Source organism: Miscanthus floridulus, chromosome 8, assembly GCF_019320115.1.
Source record: "Miscanthus floridulus cultivar M001 chromosome 8, ASM1932011v1, whole genome shotgun sequence".
NCBI classification, from domain to species: domain Eukaryota; kingdom Viridiplantae; phylum Streptophyta; class Magnoliopsida; order Poales; family Poaceae; genus Miscanthus; species Miscanthus floridulus.
In genome coordinates, this window is record NC_089587.1 from 168,461,145 (window position 1) to 168,480,218 (window position 19,074).

The 19,074-nt window shown below is 41.7% G+C and overlaps 2 protein-coding genes across 2 annotated transcripts; both read right to left on the reverse strand.

Moving 5' to 3' along the window:
• Nucleotides 1-6,129: 6,129 nt before the first annotated feature.
• LOC136477509 (uncharacterized) lies at nt 6,130-7,461 on the reverse strand. The gene has a single exon (XM_066475696.1). The coding sequence runs from the start codon at nt 7,066-7,068 to the stop codon at nt 6,430-6,432; it is 639 nt and encodes a 212-aa protein (XP_066331793.1). The 5' UTR covers nt 7,069-7,461; the 3' UTR covers nt 6,130-6,429.
• A 389-nt stretch (nt 7,462-7,850) lies between these two features.
• Nucleotides 7,851-16,870, reverse strand: LOC136477508 (phosphoinositide phosphatase SAC7-like). Its single transcript, XM_066475695.1, has 19 exons — nt 16,412-16,870; nt 14,813-15,189; nt 14,601-14,692; nt 14,356-14,413; nt 13,748-13,804; nt 13,449-13,482; nt 12,938-13,018; nt 12,548-12,654; nt 12,324-12,410; nt 12,144-12,221; nt 11,769-11,839; nt 11,582-11,680; nt 10,895-10,994; nt 10,228-10,336; nt 10,057-10,129; nt 9,498-9,591; nt 9,005-9,097; nt 8,850-8,916; nt 7,851-8,191 (listed from the first exon to the last, which is right to left on the reverse strand). Exons 2-19 carry the CDS (start codon nt 15,176-15,178, stop codon nt 8,061-8,063), a joined length of 1,797 nt encoding a protein of 598 aa, XP_066331792.1. The 5' UTR covers nt 15,179-15,189; nt 16,412-16,870; the 3' UTR covers nt 7,851-8,060.
• Between the last annotated feature and the right edge of the window lie 2,204 nt (nt 16,871-19,074).

Consider the following 19,074-nt stretch of genomic DNA (forward strand, 5'->3'; position numbering starts at 1 on the left):
AACTACACACCCATCTTGAAACAGCCAATATCGGCAGAGTAGTACAATAATGGTTCTAGTTTACCCATGCCTACATATACTTTGTTTGTTAAAAAATAATGAACATGTACTTTTTTGCTGCGTAATATTGTTGGACTTTTCTGAACTCTGTGAGAAGAGGATAAATATTTCCAAAGGCAAATGTATGTCTCATCTCTTGCTCTCACAAAAAATGAGGATAGACAAATGCATGGGAAACAATTACTCCCCTTAGGTATATTCAGAACAATCTTTGGTTCTCATTATGAGAGGGAAAGGTAACACTAGTAGAGAACAGATCTTTGATCCTCGGCTAAAATGGGCTCTAGTCCCGGAATTTTTTGCCCCCGGGACTAGAAATACCTTTAGTCCCGGTTGGTGGCTCCAACCGGGACCAACCGGGACTAAAGGTCCCTGCCCAACGGCTACTGCGCCAGACAGAGGTGGCAGGGACCTTTAGTCCCGGTTGGAGCCACCAACCGGGACTAAAGGTATACTTTTACTCCCGGTTGGTGGATCCAACCGGGAGTAAAAGTCTACTCCCGGGCCGTGGCTGCGCCTGGGGTTAGAAAGTTACCTTTAGTCCCGGTTGGATCCACCAACCGGGACTAAATGTTCTCCCTTTATAAATCGGCCGTCTCCTTCTTCCTCCCCGAGCCCGAGCTCAGCACATTTTGAAGCTCACTGCACTAGTGTTCTTGCTTCCTCCCTCCCTCCATTGTTCCTCCATCCATTCTTCGATTCCTCTGTCGATTTCTTCGATTCCTCCGTCGATTCTTCAGTTGTAAAGGTTACCAATCTCATACTCTCATTTTTCACCATTTTCTTATGCCATTTTGTTCACTATATATATTTATGGTTCTTTATTATGGTTTTTTTTTCATTTGTAAGCAATTTGAGCTCAAAATCACTTCAAGCTTGCATATTTACATGAAAGAAGGTTAAAGTATATATAAATATAAACTTAGAAAATGGTTAGAAAATTATAGCAAATTCGTACTAGTTGAACTTGCGGACCGTGTTCAGCTCGGCGAGCATGTTCTCTGCCGAGCGGTAACGGACGTCAAGGAGGAGCTTTGATTCTATGAGGGAGAGCGACAACGGTCGTGGAAGACCGTGTTCCCTTCCTCGTAGAATCGGAGCTCTTCCTTGACCAAGTACGGTGCCGTCCGGTGGAGAAATGCTCGCCGAGATGATCACGTAAGCAAGGTCAACTAGTACGGATGGTTATTTATTCACATGTCCCGATATCGTCGCAGTAGTCTGTCAATCACCGTACCTAAACATAGTATATATAAATAAAAACTTAGAAAATAGTTAGAAAATTATAGAAAATCCGTACTAGTTGAACTTGCGGACCGTGTTCAGCTCGGCAAGCATGTTCTCTGTCGAGCGGTAACGGACATCAAGGAGGAGCTTTGATTCTACGAGGGAGAGCGACAACGGTCGTGGGAGACCGTGTTCCCTTCCTCGTAGAATCGGAGCTCTTCCTTGACCAAGTACGGTGCCGTCCGGTGGAGAAATGCTCGCCGAGATGACCACGTAAGCAAGTTCAACTAGTACGGATGGTTATTTATTCACATGTCCCGATATCGTCGCAGTAGTCTGTCAATCACCGTACTTTTTATTTTAACTTTTTATGAAATGAAAAACTTAGAAAATAGTTAGAAAATTATAGAAAATACGTACTAGTTGAACTAGCGGACCGTGTTCATGTCGACGAGCATGTTCTCTGCCGAATAGTAACAAACGTCAAGGAGGAGCTTTGATTCTACGAGGGAGAGCGACAACGGTCGTGGAAGACCGTGTTCCCTTCCTCGTAGAATCGGAGCTCTTCCTTGACCAAGTACGGTGCCGTCCGGTGGAGAAATGCTCGCCGAGATGATCACGTAAGCAAGTTCAACTAGTACGGATGGTTATTTATTCACACGTCCCGATATCGTCGCAGTAGTCTGTTATGTGTGTACACTCCCATTCTTCTGTTAATTTGCGGAAATATCATGTGAATTACTTACCTGCCGCAGTAAAAGACGAGAACACAATGACCATTAAAAATATCATTGTTTAGAGATCTAGATAATTTTATAGTTTCTTAATTTTATTTGTTTATAAAAGGAGAAATTTATAGTGTATTAAAAAATGAGTATAGAGAGTAGATGGCAACTGCTTCCGGGTCCTCGGCCTCTCATGGGTTTCCAAAGCGACTTAGGCCGGGCCTTCCTCTCATTCCATGCGGCAAGTGTCGTGATGAGACGAAGATTGTGATGGAGTACCGAGTGAAGAAGGAGGGTCCCAACAAGGATCGTATCTTCTACAAGTGTCCGGATCGCAGTGTGAGTTATTTTATCGTATTTAATGATTATGGTTAGTTTATACCTATTTTCATGATGGTTGTGATTAAAGTTCTAATTTTTTATTTTAATTTCAGTGGGATGGCAGTGGACGATGTTCAGGCTTCTACTGGGAGGAAGAGTATGTTGAACTCGTGCAAAAATATCTTGCACAACAGGCAGATACGGCGGCTAATGAGGCAGTGATCCAGCCGAAGAAGCCCAAAGATGTTGCATAATCGGGGGATCTGTCTGTTTTAGTTGAGATTGGTCGCGAAATCCTTGTGCTCCTGAAATGTATTTTAGCTTTAGTTTTTTTAGTGGTAGTTGGGATTGTCTACATTGTAGCGATGCTTTCATAAATTTGTATCTTTTGTGGTGGCACGCATGTTGTATAAATAATTAATTATGATCTAGGTTTTAATATGATATTTATGTCATGTAATGCAGATGAGCCGTCATTGGAGGTGATGGCGAGAAGACTCTAGGAGAAGCGGAGAAGACATTCATTCTATGGCGCAAGCGCTACATCATCATTCCAGGGATGTCGGCTCCACCTCCTCCTGAACTACCTCACCATAGGTACGTGCGGATGAAAACACTACATCATTAATTTGTATTGGCTTAAATAATTAACAATCTGCTCATAATAATATGTCATTCCTTTTTTTTGTAGCAGATCCTTCCCCAACCTAAATCCAATTGTTCAATCGCCAGATCATCATAGTGCTCTGTACGATGACATTGTGTTGGAAGACGAGGCTGCATCCACACCATCTCCAAGGAGGTCTCCAACGCCGCAGCCGCCACCTCCAAGGAGGTCTCCAACGCCTCCTCCGCCCCCGCCTACCAAGAAGCCTAGCAAGAGGCCAGCCCCTCAAACGAAGAACCAGTCCCCGCCTGCAAAGAAAGCCACCGTGAAACCAAGGGCTATTCCCAAAATAATATCTGAAGAGAAGGAAGAAGGAACTGATGTATATAAAAAAGACATGTCTAGATTCTATGACAAACTTAAAATGAATCAAGAAGCAAGGAGAAACTCGGAGAAACCGTACTTCTTCGTAGCTCCAGATATTCTAAGAAAAAATATGACTTCTTACCAGCAACAACAGCGGGAATCTCGTAAACCGTCCAAATCAACGTTATCGGACTATGACCGCACTCTCACCAAGTCAATTGAGGCGGCACAGAAAAAGAAGCGGGTAGGGAAAGGAGTTGCCCAACTCGGACAACAAGCGCACCAATCAATCCCCCCGCTAGTTGTTGGTAATGAATATGATTCGAATTTAGGATTAATGCATCAGGCAAACATACCTCCGGATGTCGATTTGGATCACCTTGGTGAATTTCTTGATAAGACTGGTCTCGACCTTTACCAGATGTTTGGTGATGGAAACATTGAGAGTGCGGCGGAGGTTGATATTTGGAAGAAAAAATTTGTACTAGGCCAGAGTCTATACAACCCTCAAGCCTTATCTGATCTGGGGACGCAAATGTACCTGCTAAACAAGTGGTACATGCAGGCGTCTACCAGTGGAGACTTCTGCGTTGGTGTCAGAATTAGAGACGAACATTGGTTCCGTGGCGATGATGTTATGTATGTTGACTTTGCAGAATTTCATCAACTATGCCACCTGACCTCTCTGGACAAAGTTATCATTAGCTGCTATTGCCTGTAAGTAATAATTCTTTCGATCTATTATTAAACTCATCATATGTGTGTATATGCATATAAATTATCCTAACAAGTACTATATATATGCAGATTTACAATGACAGAGCTCAGAAAGGAAGGCTGCAATGAAATTGGTTTTGTTGATCCCCATATAGTATTCAAAGACCCAATTACTCCAAAGACTAATTGGAAGTCTGAGTCAGAGAGTAACCTCATGAACTTCTTAGTGAACCAACGCCACAAGAAGGATATACTCTTTCCCTATAACTTCAAGTGAGTGTTAATCATGTCGATCATATCCTTAATGGCTCATATGTTGATTCTAGTTAATTAATGAGTGTTATGCGTTATATCCTATAAACACATGCAGCAATCACTGGATATTGATGGACATCGATCTGGTGAAAAGTCACTTAATAATCTATGACTCGATGAGAAAACCACAACAAGACTACCAAGATATGATAGATATTATCCAGAGGTAATTTCGGGATCTTTAGTAACTATATATACACACAAACATGATGATTAACTATATCTGATGACGTGGCAAATTTTTTATTGGGCAGTGTTTGGAAAACCTTTATTGAGAAGCAACACATGGAAAAATGCAAAGCGCCACTGAATGTAATCCCTTTGAAAGTAAGTCTCCTGAATCGCATCATCTTTATTAATTAAACATATAGCTTTCACCGGATCACCAGATTGGATGACAAATCTTTTTCTCGTAAAGTGGTGTCTGAGGCAGGAACAGGGGAACAACTACTGTGGTTACTATGTTTGCAAGTTTATCAAGGTGCTCTCCCAAAGAACTCCTACAGAGAGACTCAAAGTACGTTAAAAATACACTATATATTCATTTAATTATTATTATTGATTGTGTTACTATGTCTTTATATATATATATATGTACATATATTAATTTATTTTCCTTTAATTCAAATCTGTAGACTCGATGGTTGGAGGAAAAGGTCATACGGCAAGACCAAATCAAAGCAATTCAAGAGTCTATAGCCGGATTTTTTAATGAGCAGGTCATCGATTCCAAGGGCGAGTTCTACTTCGACCCAACACTGCCATTGAAGCCAAGCTATAGAGGATGAGAGGAAACTTGTTATGTCACAACAACTGTAATGCAATCTTTTGTAATATATGCACATGAAATAATATAATGTAAAATACACATATGCATGCATGCATGTAAATATATATATGATGCATGCATGCATATATATATATATATATATATATATATATATATATATATATATATATATATATATATATATATATATATATATATATTTCTATGCTTGAATTGTGTGATTTAATACGTTCATTGTGCTTGAACCGAAACATACTATACACGCGTATAAATGTATAATTAGCAGCGTACAATACGACTTCGAAAACCTATTTTGAAAAGAAAACAAAAAAATGAAAAGAAAAGAAAAAAGAAAAAAGTCCCGGTTCGTATTACCAACCGGGACTAAAGGTGCCGGCCATCGTGGCATGTCAGGAGGCACCTTTAGTCCCGGTTGGTGTTACCCACCGGGACTAAAGGTCCTCCTTTAGTCCCGGTTCCTGACCCGGGACTAAAGGACCCCCCTTTAGTCCCGGATGCTTGCTCCCGGGTGGGGAACCGGGACTAGAGGGGGTTCCCCACCCGGAGTAAAGCTCGGTTCTCTACCAGTGTAAGGAAAACATTGGTGTCAGAATATAGCCAAGGAAAATCAAGAGACAAGGATGGAAGGTAAACATTGGTTTCAAAACATAGCCAGGGAAAATCAACAAGAAAAGATAGAGAGATGGAGATTTGATCTGGACCCTGAATTTTAGATCTAAGTGCCAAGAAAATTAAGTGATGGCTGCCCTTAAAATAGTTAGTTGTTCCCTCAAGTGCTCGGCTTGTACTTGTATAACCAAGGCTGCAGCTGTAGCTGCTTGATTTCAACAGTGCTTGGTGTGCTGCTAAAGCAAGCACTACCGATCACAACCAAAATCGTTTTACAAACAAACCTGATTATCTCTGTGATCATACTTGACCAAGTGCAAAATTTACCTGTTAACGCTTGTTACATATATAGCTTGATATATAGTAATATGTACGGAAACAAGGTAATACATGTATTTCATTTTATAGGGGAAAAAACATACAGAGCAGCATCAACGTCAAAAAGGCCCCCATCTGGAACAAATAGGGATTTCGCAGGATTTACACGGCGATCAAATCAAACTGTTCCATGCAATCCCATGAAATCCTTGCGGAATTCCTATGTTCCAGACTGGCTGCCGCACAATGCAGCTTATATATGAGGCAGATTCTTCAACAGAAAACAAGGTAGGAACATTGTCTTGTTCTTGCCAACATAAATATAAACACATCTCGCGGGCTAAAGATCACCATCACCTGGACTTGGCTTTCTTGGAGCAGAACATGCCCCCAACCAATTGCAATGAGATCCTGCCGCTCTTGTGCTTCTTGGTCCTGCTGACACTGGCAGTCTTGTTCTTGCTGTTCTTCTTCACCTTCCTCTCCTTCCTCCTGTCGCCCAGGTCATCCTCGACCATCTTGATTGCCAGCGCCTCCGACAGGCTCGGCAGGTACTCGAGGCCCGCCACCCACTCCTCGCCCCGGCTCTCGTCCCACCGGTCGCTGCGGACACGGCCATGGCCACCACTGTCCTCCTCTTCTCCGACGACGACGGCCACCTCCTTGCCCTTGCTGAGGCTGGAGTAGACGGCCAGGCCCTTGCTGAACTGCACGCTGAGGCTGGACACGGCCACCTCCATCTGGGCCTGCCTCTGCTTCAGCTCCACCACCTCGCCCTTGGCCTCCGCCAGGTCTTCCTCCAGCTTCTTCAGGCACTCCAGCAACACGGACGATGGCGAGGCTGCCGCCGGGGGCGCGCTGCTCCCGTTGGAGCTGCCGTTGCCGCCGCCGTGCCGCCGCTCGCCAAACACCTCCACTGCCTCCCGGACCGACTGGAACGGCCGGGAGGTGTCCACCTCGGCTCGGCTCGCGGCGGTTACCTCCATCACCATGGGTGTAGTGTAGTAGCACTGCAGAAGAGTGCGAGGAACGCGATGCAAATGCAATGCAGCATGGTGATGGCGAAGGGCGGTGAAGTAGACATCGTTCCTGGCCTGTCTTGGCTTCTACTTCAAACACCCACCGGAGGAGTTGCAGCAGCAGAATACAGCAGCAGCAGGCCTTGTGTCGAGGTCAGGTAAAAACCGACCGGTAGAGGGGAAGAAAAGGACTTGCCACCAAAGGCACAAGGAGCTTTTATAAGTGCAGGCTGGACAAGTTGATGGAGCAGACAGAGAGCTGACAAGGAACAGTAAAACTGCACAGAAAATATGCCAAGGAAAATCTGTTTCTTTTCAGACTAGACAGCAACCACTCTTGCGATGCTTCAGCAGGACTTCAAGAAAACATAAAAGGTCAAGGACAGGCTAAAGAAGTTAGTTTAATGATCGTTTGCAGGACCATCTGACAGTGCATCAGGATGAATGCACAAAAGGGTAATGCATTAGCATTATGCATATGCATCCGGGTCAGCTTTAGTGCTGCAGCTTATATAATTCAAGATCAAATCATGTTTGCACGACTGACTGTTATATGACAAAACTTCAGGTGATGAATTGACAGCATTACTGATTTGCCCTATATAGATAGGCAGTTTGAGTCTGAATATTTTAAGTGAGATGTAGGAAGAGCTATCTCAGTTTAAACCCAAAGGAACAAGGATATAGAACAAACTTCTTGTTGGAAGAGGAATAGCCATTGCTGGTGCAAATGTCAAGGACTCAATATGAACAAATCATAATACACTGATATGTGCTGAAGGCGTGTTCATTTGGTTTTTACAAATGAATTCTACCAAAGACCATGATGGCCAAAACAGTAAACCAAAAGTAGGAGAGGAGGAAACAAAAACTTGTTACAAAAAATGCAACACTTCATGTAAACCAATGTGTGTTGACAAGTGAAACCTAGGTCGCTTGACGAGCAAATGGTCATCTTGCATCCATCAATGGCGTGACTTGTGAAACCTAGGTCGGTTAGTGAACGTGCGACCATTGGCTCGAACAAAATGTGTGATGCCAATACAAAGACCAGCCCACAGAAGTGACAGCAACAAATGGCGAACATCATTCCGGGCTGCAAAAATGATGTAGCAGTCAGCTGTGAACATCAACTAACAAATTCCATCAGCCTGCAAAAATCAAGGATGCATATAACAAAGCCAAAAAAATCTCATATTTGTCCTTAGAATGGTGATGCAATCTAAATGCACCCTCAACTTCCAAATTGATTTCTTAACATCCTCCAAATCACTGTCGCAAGGCAGACTTCATGGCCATTGTGGTCTGGTCTCTAGCAAACATATCATTAATTTTGTCATGCTGCCCGGCACATCAACTTGACCACACAGGCGTGCGCGCACAAACACACACACACACACACACACTAAGTTGAGTCATGACACAACTCTTCACTAACCCAAGAAAAAGATAAGGGAAGGAATAAACATTTGTGCAAGTGGAATCCGTTGTTTTTTTATTTACTCAATTCACAATATTCTTTATTTGCCCAAACAAATATCAAGGCAGCATATTTAGTGGTAAAGTTGTTTTCCAAAGGATGAGACTAAATGCAAGATTTTTAAGAAATTGTTCCTTTATTTAATCCGTGTATGTTGGATAGAAAAACAGAGAGCAAATGTTGCTGCCTGCCAAATTGCAGGGGAGAATTAATCAGCATAAATTTATAGCAGAACACCCCCAAATGTCTGTTTCAGAAGATTCAGAATTCTTACCTTGTCTTAGTGACATCATCATGAACATTAGAGCTCCCATAACCAATGCAAAAGCAAGGCGGAAGGACTGCGAAAGAAAAACTGCACAGGTTAGTCTACAATGTGATAGCTCCATACATAAAATGCAACTTCAAGCTATAGCTAATTGTACCCACCGCATAACTCTCCAGAAGTCCTGCTTTGCTTGGCACTGCCATGTCTCGACTAACAGATGTCATGTAATGTCCTTGAAGAAGATCCATGGCATCCTGTGTAAGGTAATAAATAAATACTGAGGCACTGCCTATACAGCACACAAGTCAGATATTTCAACGAAAGGTAAACTGGAACTTAGAAGAAAGAGAGTTGAGCCTCGTATGAAGTCACTTAGACTGGATGGAGACATTAGCGACAGGTTTTATAGAGGATGCATTAATCATAATTGGCATATAGTCCTCTTACACTAGTGAAAATCCTTACCACTCAATTAAATCATACAACATCATGTAAGCTGCCATTTTCATCATAAATTTTTCACCACTTTCTTGCTTAGGCTTACCCCCAATTCAAGAATCGCACTGGTACTAATATATGATTAACATAATATAGTACTAGGCTAAGTTATGGAAATGCGACATTTGGGGCACCATAAAAAAAAGAACTGTTTACCTGCTTAGTCCCATCAACGAAGTTATTAAAGTAGTATCTACCAAGTGCATTCCTCAAATCGTTCAGAATTCCTTGAGTAGTTCGCTTCCCATACCTAATAGACAAAAACAAATTCAAACTATGGACAAAGTATCCTAGAAATCGAATAAAAAATATTCCACATTTGTCTTCATTTTAAAGCACCCAACTACAAACAAAATGAATATAAATTAACTAGCAGTAATAGAGACTGACAAACAAAAGTACACTACTTAATATGCACTTGGTCAGCCAAATTATTAATGTGGACATGTGGAACCATCTTGTGCCCTGTTGCACTGAAATTTACTGGTTAGACAGAGACTTTTCGCCAGATGATTAATAAAATTTTACAGTAGCCCATTATCTGGGTGATACAGGTATAGAGATCATTGTAAAAGTGGCTACAAGCTACAACTGTTCTTAGTTAATGTACAATTAGAAGTAGTTTATGTTCTTGCTAACTAGAAAAGGAAAGAAATAGAAATATAATAAAAGAACTCAAAATAAGAAACATGATTTTTTTTTCTAAATAAATTACCGAACAAAATCTCCCTTCAGAGCAGGAGTTCCAGAGTACTGAATGCTTATTGCATCTCCATGATTGGCCCACACTGAAAAAAGGCTCATTTTAGAACAGCAACATGTTTATATGGCTTGGAAAAGTAGAACCAAGAACCTGGATTAATTAAATGGCAAACATAATACTCACAAATTTTGTAGTTTGTATCAAAGGCTGGATGTTTGCTTATTGTATCACCAGCACCAAAAACTCCTATACGTTGAAGTTGGCTTTCCAGAAATTTTCGCCCAATCATGCTCTGTTCAGGAATGTCAGAGTTTAGATATACAAGTGAAAGTTGAACAGGAAGAGAACTTATAACATAAAATAAATAGCAATAGTATGTCATAAAAGTATCAACAAGAGTGCAATGATTGTCTACTTTGCAAGTCCAGCCATGGGATTCTTATTGCATCAGTATTGCTAGTATGTGTAGGTTCCAGTAAAAAAGAAATGTATTACTAGTGTGTACTGTTTTAGAACAAACAATCTGAAAAACCAAACAAGTGTGCAACTTAAACCATATGATCAATATCGAGCATGCAGTCCTAAAAGTACATCAATCCATATTCCATACACAGTGAAACAGTTTGGATATGATTCACAAATCAAAAGATGGTTTTGCAATTTCTACACCTGTCTGATAATATACACTAATGCTATAATAAACCATGAAGGGCCCTTAGACAAACAATAAATGTCATACGCTGGTTTGAAAAACTAGGTAACTGGATGACAAACGGTATTGCATAGACAGATTATTTGATAAACAACAAATGTTGAAGTACGAGTGAATGTGATAAAGTCTAGTAAGTACCTGAGTCACATTGGTGCGATCCAAACAATCTATACAATTTGTTCTTACAGTGCCAGTCTGCTCCTCAATTTTCTCTCCTTTATCATTTACAAGGAAGTACCTATCACATAACCATATTAGCAAGACCATGCGAAGGAAATGATAACAATATAACATCCAGAGATGTAAGAGACTTTGGAAACAAGGTATAAAGGAACATATCGCTAGATATACAAAAGAACTCACTAGACAAGAAGATAACAAACCAATAACAGTACGACTAGTGATTGAATGCACTGCACTTTTCCTACTTAGCCAGAAACTCCGAAATATGAAAAAGAAAATCTGCATGGTAGGTCCTTAATGCATCTGTACTATAGCCCCTAAAGGCTCCAACCAGTATTTCAGGTGGCAATGTGCAAGATTAGATAGGTTTAACTTCAAGCAGAAAAGTTCGTTCTGCATCAGGCTGAATCAGAGTAAAATCTATACACCAACAGATTAAAGAACTAAATGATTCACTCAAGCATGACTCGTGCAGTTGGTTTTTGCATGCAGATTTGATGCAATTGGTGGTTTTGTGTTGACCAAAGCATGATGGTGATTGATTTGGCCCCAATATAACAAGGTTCCTTTGACAGACAACAAGAATGTACACAAATGATAAAGGGCATGTCATTGAATATACTGTATCAGCTAACAGCATACTTATGTTTCTGAAGATAGTCCTTGATCTGATCATACAGCTGAGAAAGGCGCTCAAAGTGAATATGACCACAAACTCGGTGGAAGTCGAAGTGCACATATCTGCAAGACATGGCATTCATACATGCTTAGCTCTAATACAACATGATAGGAGCAGTGAGCATTCAATCGTAGAGAAAGAAATTGTTACCTTATATCTTCACTAAGAATAGGTTCAATAGATTTTGCATATCTTTCACGGAGGCGACCCTCACCGCCACCCTGAAAGATAGAATGAAGCCAATAAGCAAGTAAAATACTCTATGCAACATAAGCCGAAGGAATCACGGTATTACATTTCTACGAAACAAACATGCTCACTTGGGGGAAAAAGCATGCAAGTATGCAGAATGCATATCAGAGGTCAATCCTAATATGAAGAAAATAAATTCGATTTTGGAAAATAGACATCTTAAAGAGGAGCAAATCCCATACACAATGGTCATGGAGCATATACTTCTGACTTTCTTAATTTTGAAAATCATAGCACTAAAGTTAGTTCGAAGTCCAAGAGCAGTGCACTTACTGTATTGACAAGATCAACAGCTAAGACAGCTCCATATTTCTTTTGCAAATCATGGAAGTGCCTCTCAAGTACACGAGGCTGAACAACAGAAACAGATAGCATATAATTTCACGGAAAGGCATAGTGCCGTTAAAGCAACAAGGTAAAGAACAAAACAAGGAACAAGACTAGTGGGCTCACCGCCTCCTCTTGTCTAACAATGTCAAAACTAGGTTTGTATGTCAAATCAACAATCTGCTCCCACAAGAATGGCATAGAGCCTCGAACCTACAAAACATATAATTTGTTAAATATTCGGAAGATTTGTATAACAACAAACTAATTCAGAATGAAGCACAACTTAAAAGTGTGGGAACCAAAAAGCAATGTTATTGGTTGATTTTAGATTGTGTGAAGAAACTTACTTGTACATAGGATGCTGTAAACCCTTTTGACTGCATTATCTGCTCTGATTCAACGAAGTTTGCAGCATAACCCTCTGCATCAGCTCCTCGTCTCCACATTCGAGTACCTTAAAAAACCAGAGAGCTATTATTCAATCCTAAGAAATTGAGTTTACTGGAAATGCGACAGATGGAGTTTTTTAACATTAAATACAGCCCGCGGGGTGTGTGTGTGTGGTGGGGGGGGGGGGGGGGGGGGGGGGCATTGTAAAGATTTTAATTGAAAAAAAAGGAACAAAAAAACAGTACAAGAGGAGGCTGGTAAAGGACCAGTCAACCACATATTGAACTAAAATGTTAATGAAATTTGAAAAATCTAAAAAACTTATTTTGATGACAACAAACCCTCACCTATCCTTCGTGTGCACCTACGTGCAATCAGGGTCACATTTGCCTTCTCTGACCCAACTTCTGCTTGGATATTTTGAAAACCTGATGTTTAGTTAAGTTGCAGAAACTCACAGAAAACTGGAGCCAATATTTTAATAGAAAACATCTTATTTATCCACAGATTTGCTATGGTACTCCGAAATTACTGTGGACCCATCCACTTAGATAGATCTTGATGGCTATGATTAACTATTACCTCCTACGAAGTGAAATTTTTAGTTCTTGAATGTGACATAAAAAAAGGAGACATGTTTAGAGGTGTGTATGCTAACATGACTTATTATGTCACAGATGTGTGACATGTTATGAAAAATGTATATGACAGTTGCACATTAGATGCATTATATATAGGTAACATTTTTCAACAGAAGTAGTTGTAACGTGATTTCCTAAGGGGTTCTCGGAGTACCATAGCAAGGCCCATTTCTCTAGTAGTGAAATTGTTGAAAATGTCACGATATACCAAGGATACTGCCTTGAATTACTGGCAATAAGTACTGGTTCAGCTGTCAAGGGAGAAAGAAGAAATCAGAATACTTTGCAGATATCAGCACTTAAATCAAAACTGAAATGAGCTAAGGGCCTGTCCAGAAAGGGAATTTTTTATCAAACATGCAGGAGAGCTGCGTGTCATTATATTAAGAATAAAGAATGGGAAAATTACTATACAAAATTTTAGGATTTCGTTCAAATGTGAGCTGAATGCTAAGGCGATCCGGTTACCAACCCCTCCTATCCAAACAGAATACCTAGAGATAGTCTTAATCTTACCTTGTTCTCAATTAGAGGTTCCAACAAGTAAGCGTTCCATAGAAATCTTGGTTCCGCCTGAAAATAATTATGTTAATTGATCAGTAATAGTAGTTAGAAAAGCACAAGGCATCGTGGATTTAGTACAAGAAATTGTTAAGCACTGATGCTTAACTTGGCAGAGCTAGATTGCATATTTCTGCACTGTTCTTTGAGGTGATTACGAGAAGCTACTGTGAAAAATTCATAATCAACTTAACGAGGTTGAAATCAAATACATTTGATTTTTCTCACACCATAAAAGTTCTACCAAAAATTAAAACAGTCCTACAAATTATCCATGTTGAAGGAGAATGGCATTACTAAAGTCATTAGCATTACCAACAGCAGAATGGCACACTTTGAGATTAGGTGTTAAAGAAGAATGCAAGCTTTGTCGCCAAAAGGAATAGTCAGATTATGTAACACTCTTTTTGTGTACCAATAAAAGTAGCAACTAGCAAAAGTAACCTGGTACTACATGTTCCAATAAAGCATAAGCAGCATTGCAGCAGAAGCTTGCAATGGAGAAAGATAAGGCCGACATCTGTAAGCAAACTCTGGAATTAGAAATGGAGAACGAAAGAAACCTGTCTCCAAAGAGGAAGAGCTCTATACTCATCGCCTAGATCATGTAGCCTCTGTGCACTGGATTAGAACAGACAAAGACAAGCATGCGGTAAGCGATCAATACAGGGAAATATTCCAAATACTCAATTAATTGGGACGTGCATATTCTATTATAGCTTCTCTCTGCCTAGAAAAGCTAAAGCTGCTAAACGTTTCAAGTATAGATCTCAAGAATGTAACTGAAAATGTTAAATAAGATACTCACGAAAGTGTTAGGTTGATATCGTAGGAAAAGTGAAGGCCAACAGTCCTCTCTGCAGCATCCAGGAGTTCCGAGAATTCTGATTCCATTTTTTTCTGCCCACAGCATATTTGAATGTTCAAATGGAATATTGATGGACTTTGAAAGTCAATTCATAAAAGCAAGCAAAGCGCCGCAAACAACTTAGCTGAGAACAAAAGAAGCATATGTTAGACCTGTTCAGCAGAGGTGGTGTTATGTGCATTATTGCAGGGAAGAACTTTTAGCCCTGTCACTTTAAAAATTGCGTGTCCAAAGTAGGATCCCACACAATCACGATCCGTGACCACCACAAAATATGATCCAAGTGCAAGTTTGAGCACTCCTATCACACCATATACTGTTTGAACTTTATGTTTTGTAGTGGGTCCACGTGACGGCAAGTCTTGAACTAGATTCATTGTTCCACTGGTCCGGCTAACTGACAAGTACAAGTCAGCAAGGCCATCAATTGGTTCAAATATATAAGAGTCAGGAAACTCCCAGAGTCTCAGTCTTGTATGGAGTTTTGACGAAGGGCTTGCATCAGTTGTCTCATCCATGGTGGGATAACCTGAAATAATTGGTGAAACTGATGATAATTAGCATCACAATGACATGGCTAGATTTTCATTTAGAGTACTGGTCAAGTTGATATCAGAAAATATCATTCATGTCAAGATACTTGGAACTAAGAGGTAAATATATTAAAAGAATTACAGTGAATACTTTTGACACATGACACCTCCATCTTTCATTACATCTAATCTAAAATAAGAAAACAGATAAGATGTTGAAAAGGAAGTTATCAACATCTTGAGAAGACATGAACAGTTAGCGAATGATGGTTGCCCAATAGCCTGCCTTTTGTTTTCTTCCTTCTCCTTTGCACCAAATATTTCTCTCACTTCCATAATTATTGCTATATCTCTATATAGTCCCTTCCCAGTATCTATTTTTTTTATATCATCTTCATCTTCCTCCACATATGTTATCACATTGTATAGCATGTTTAGATTATGTTTGATGGAAGTGGATAACAAGTAGTGCGTTAGGAGCCACTATATACTTGTGGCGTGGTGTTTAGCATATAAGAAGTTGCCTGGTATTTTTTGAAACTAAAATTTCTCTAGATTGTACAATAGCAGAAGAAATGACAGGGCTGCAGTGGCAACCATCAGAGCAAGCCTTCTAGAACCTTGCAACACACATGAGCAGTAGGCCTCGAATAATCATCTTTCATGGAAAAAAAGAAAAGAAATAGACAGCTCGAACCTTGAGCGTGGGCAACTGTGAGATGGCCACCAACAGGAGCACAGCCGAACAATTGGCTTATATGTGAGCCCGGAAAATGAGGTCTAACATGGTTGTGCTGAGATCGAAGGGACCTACGGCCCTGGATCCTTCTATTAACATGATTCACGCAAGGCGGGCGGGATGCAAGAATGCATCCTGTAACTAGAGCAGCACAGGTGGCCATTGGCCCACAGTGTGATAGCTAGCACCAGGGATCTTGGGTGATGAGGATTGAGGAATCAGAATGTCTTTGCGATCCTATATGTTGTTGACAGATCAGGGCTGGCTGAGGAGAGAATCAAGCAATTGACTCGACAGCATGCGCTATTCGCCTTATTCAGAAATCAGAGATCCCGAGATTGCATCGCAGGCACGAAATCTCCTACAGCGGGCGTGGAGTCCGCACCGCCCAATCGAATCTCCTACGGGCGGCCGATCCACGGCGCCCTCAACCCCTCAGCGCCCCAATGTTAAGCGATAAGTAAAGAAACGAGGCGTACCACGGCGATAAGAAGGCCCCTCCTGCCTCAGCGGCTAGCTGGTTGTCAGGGATCGCTGATTCGCTGGGCTGTTTTGCCGGTGTTGTCGCCGGAGAGGGGCGGCGACTCTTCTCTCGAGGCCGGCGATGCAGAGGGTGAGGATGGCAGGGCCCACAGACAAGGTCATAAAAGGTGTGCCACGATCTGTTTTGGTCTTTCTGCATGCGGGCCCCGCATGGAGTCCGATTGTTTTGCGGGAAGGTTGACTAGGCCCCACTCCGCCGCTCCTGCTCCTTCCCTCCCTTCCACCCCACCACGAGCGGGAGGAGCGAGAGGCAGTCCAGCGAGGTGCGGGGTCGAGGCACACGGCTGCGGCACGTCACGCGGAGTCCTTGCGCTCGCCGCTCGCGGCGGCACAACACGCGGTGGTCTGGGTGTGGCGGTAGTGGCAGCGCGGGCTTTACGAGGAGCTCAATAGCTACATTTTTTTTTCTTTTTCCATTGGTTCAGTGAATCTCTGTGCGCGCCGAGGAGAGTTCGGTTATAGCCGGAACTGAACTGGGCTGGTGCATGTAACCGTGGATTTTGGACGGTTACGGATGATTTAATAGTGTTATGTGAGAGAGAATAAGCTAAAACAAGCTAAAACAATCCGAGACCTGAACAGCCGAACGCAGCTAACTAAAACCAAATTTCATCCATTCATGTTTTTCTAAAGGACCATTTTCGATTCTTATAGAACCAAATTTGCTAAGAAACCGAGCAACCAAACTGACTGGTTTCAGTTAACCGAAACCCAACGGTGTTATGGGCTATGCAGCCCTGGCCGCTATGTGTTGGCCGCCTTGCCCCATCCGGCCTTGCTCACTTACAGGTGGGGTGGGCTGAAGGGCAGCCCGTTTTAGTCTTGTTGGGCCTATTTGTTTGACCTATTGTACTATCCTTTGAAGTTTTGGCATAAAAACTAGATTTTTTAGCTGTTGATTTTTTGCTATTGAATTTTGTAATAAAACTTTTAGTTTCTCTGCACATCAAAAGCCAAAAAAAGTTCTTTTCAATGCTTTTGACTTTTCTGGCTGTTGAATTTTTAGCTTTTAGTTTATTTTATTAGAAGTCAACTTTCTTGCTTTTTAAAAGGGGTTATTTTGATTGGTGCCATTATAATTTTTTAACTTCTTAGATACACCATTATAATTCATCTATTTAAAATCACGCCAATATAATTCTTTCATTGCCACAAATTTGCCACTTTGTACACATTAGATGCTGTTGGACCCACCTGCTGACCAACTCATTTTCGTATTACCTAAATTGCCCCTGTCTACTCTCTTTCTCGCACACCACTGACGCGTGGGCTCCACTGTCATCGTCTTCCTCCTCTCCTCCCCTCGTTGGCTATGAACCTACAATCGGCATCGGGATGCAGCCATACTCGCTTGGGCTACCTCTATGCCAGCACCAGAGCCCAACGGTGCTCTTGCTCGTGCGCGCGTCGGTCACGTAGCCACGCACTCGTGCTAGGACCGCACGACCCCACGACAGCTCGTGTAACACCCTCGGTGTTACACCCTAAATCATTTACTAAGACATGTCATGAGCATCATATTTATGTGTTAGTGCATGTGATGGATTGAATAGATGAAGCATTGCAATTAAAACGATCAATAAAAGTGTTAAACAAAAGTTACTCCATAACTCGTACAGTTAACAAGTAGGGTTGTAAACCAATTTTTATTGAGCAAAAACACTATAGAACACACATGTGAGACTTAATGAAGTTTAAAATATGAACTTTGTAGATGACAGTGAAATACTTGCTGTAGAAAAATAATATTGCTAGCCAACATTTCTAATAGCCTAAAAATTGCAACTTAGAATCAAATTCAGCTCATAGACTTAGAAGATTTTTAAGTGTATAGGCAGCTAGATAATGCCATGTTTGGTAATTTATTTTGCCAAATCGGGTTAAGAAAAGGTGTTATGTTTCAGCTCGGGTTGGTAGCCTCATATTCCATATTGAGCATGGTGAAGATAGTTTAGGTCTAGAAGCAACCGTTTAGTTGTTATAGGCACTTTAAAATTCGTGCAAGTCATAGTCTCGGGATGGTTGGCACCGTGCGCGCAGTCACCGCGCGGCCACCCCGTGCCGCCACGCTGGGTCGGTCGAGCCGCCTGGGCTTGGCCGAGGCCAGCCGCAGCGAGCCACTGGCCCCGCGCCCTGCTGCCCTACCTCGCGCTACCACCATTGGTGCCTCCATGGACGCGCTGCGCTGCCGCTGCATCGTCATCGCGTCCGCACCAGTCCACTGTACCCATGCGCCGTTGCCCGCCCAGTTCAAGGCCGCCACTGCCGCACGCACGTGGCCGAGCCGCCATCACCTTGTCATTTAAGACACTACGGTCGCGCGGGCCACGCCGGTGAAAGGTCCTAATGGCTAGAGGGGGGTGAATAGTCGATTAAAATTTTCTACAACAACACTTAGCAAACCGGTTAGACAAATATGAGGCGAAGCGAGTGTTGCGCTAGCCTACTAAAATGCAAACCACCTACCACAATTCTAGTTTATATAATCTCTATCCACACAATGGCTATGTCACTACACTAAGTTAGTGTGCTCTCAAAGGCTAACTAAAGAGCCACACTAACCAAACTAACAAGCTCTCACGACTAGCTACACTAAAGA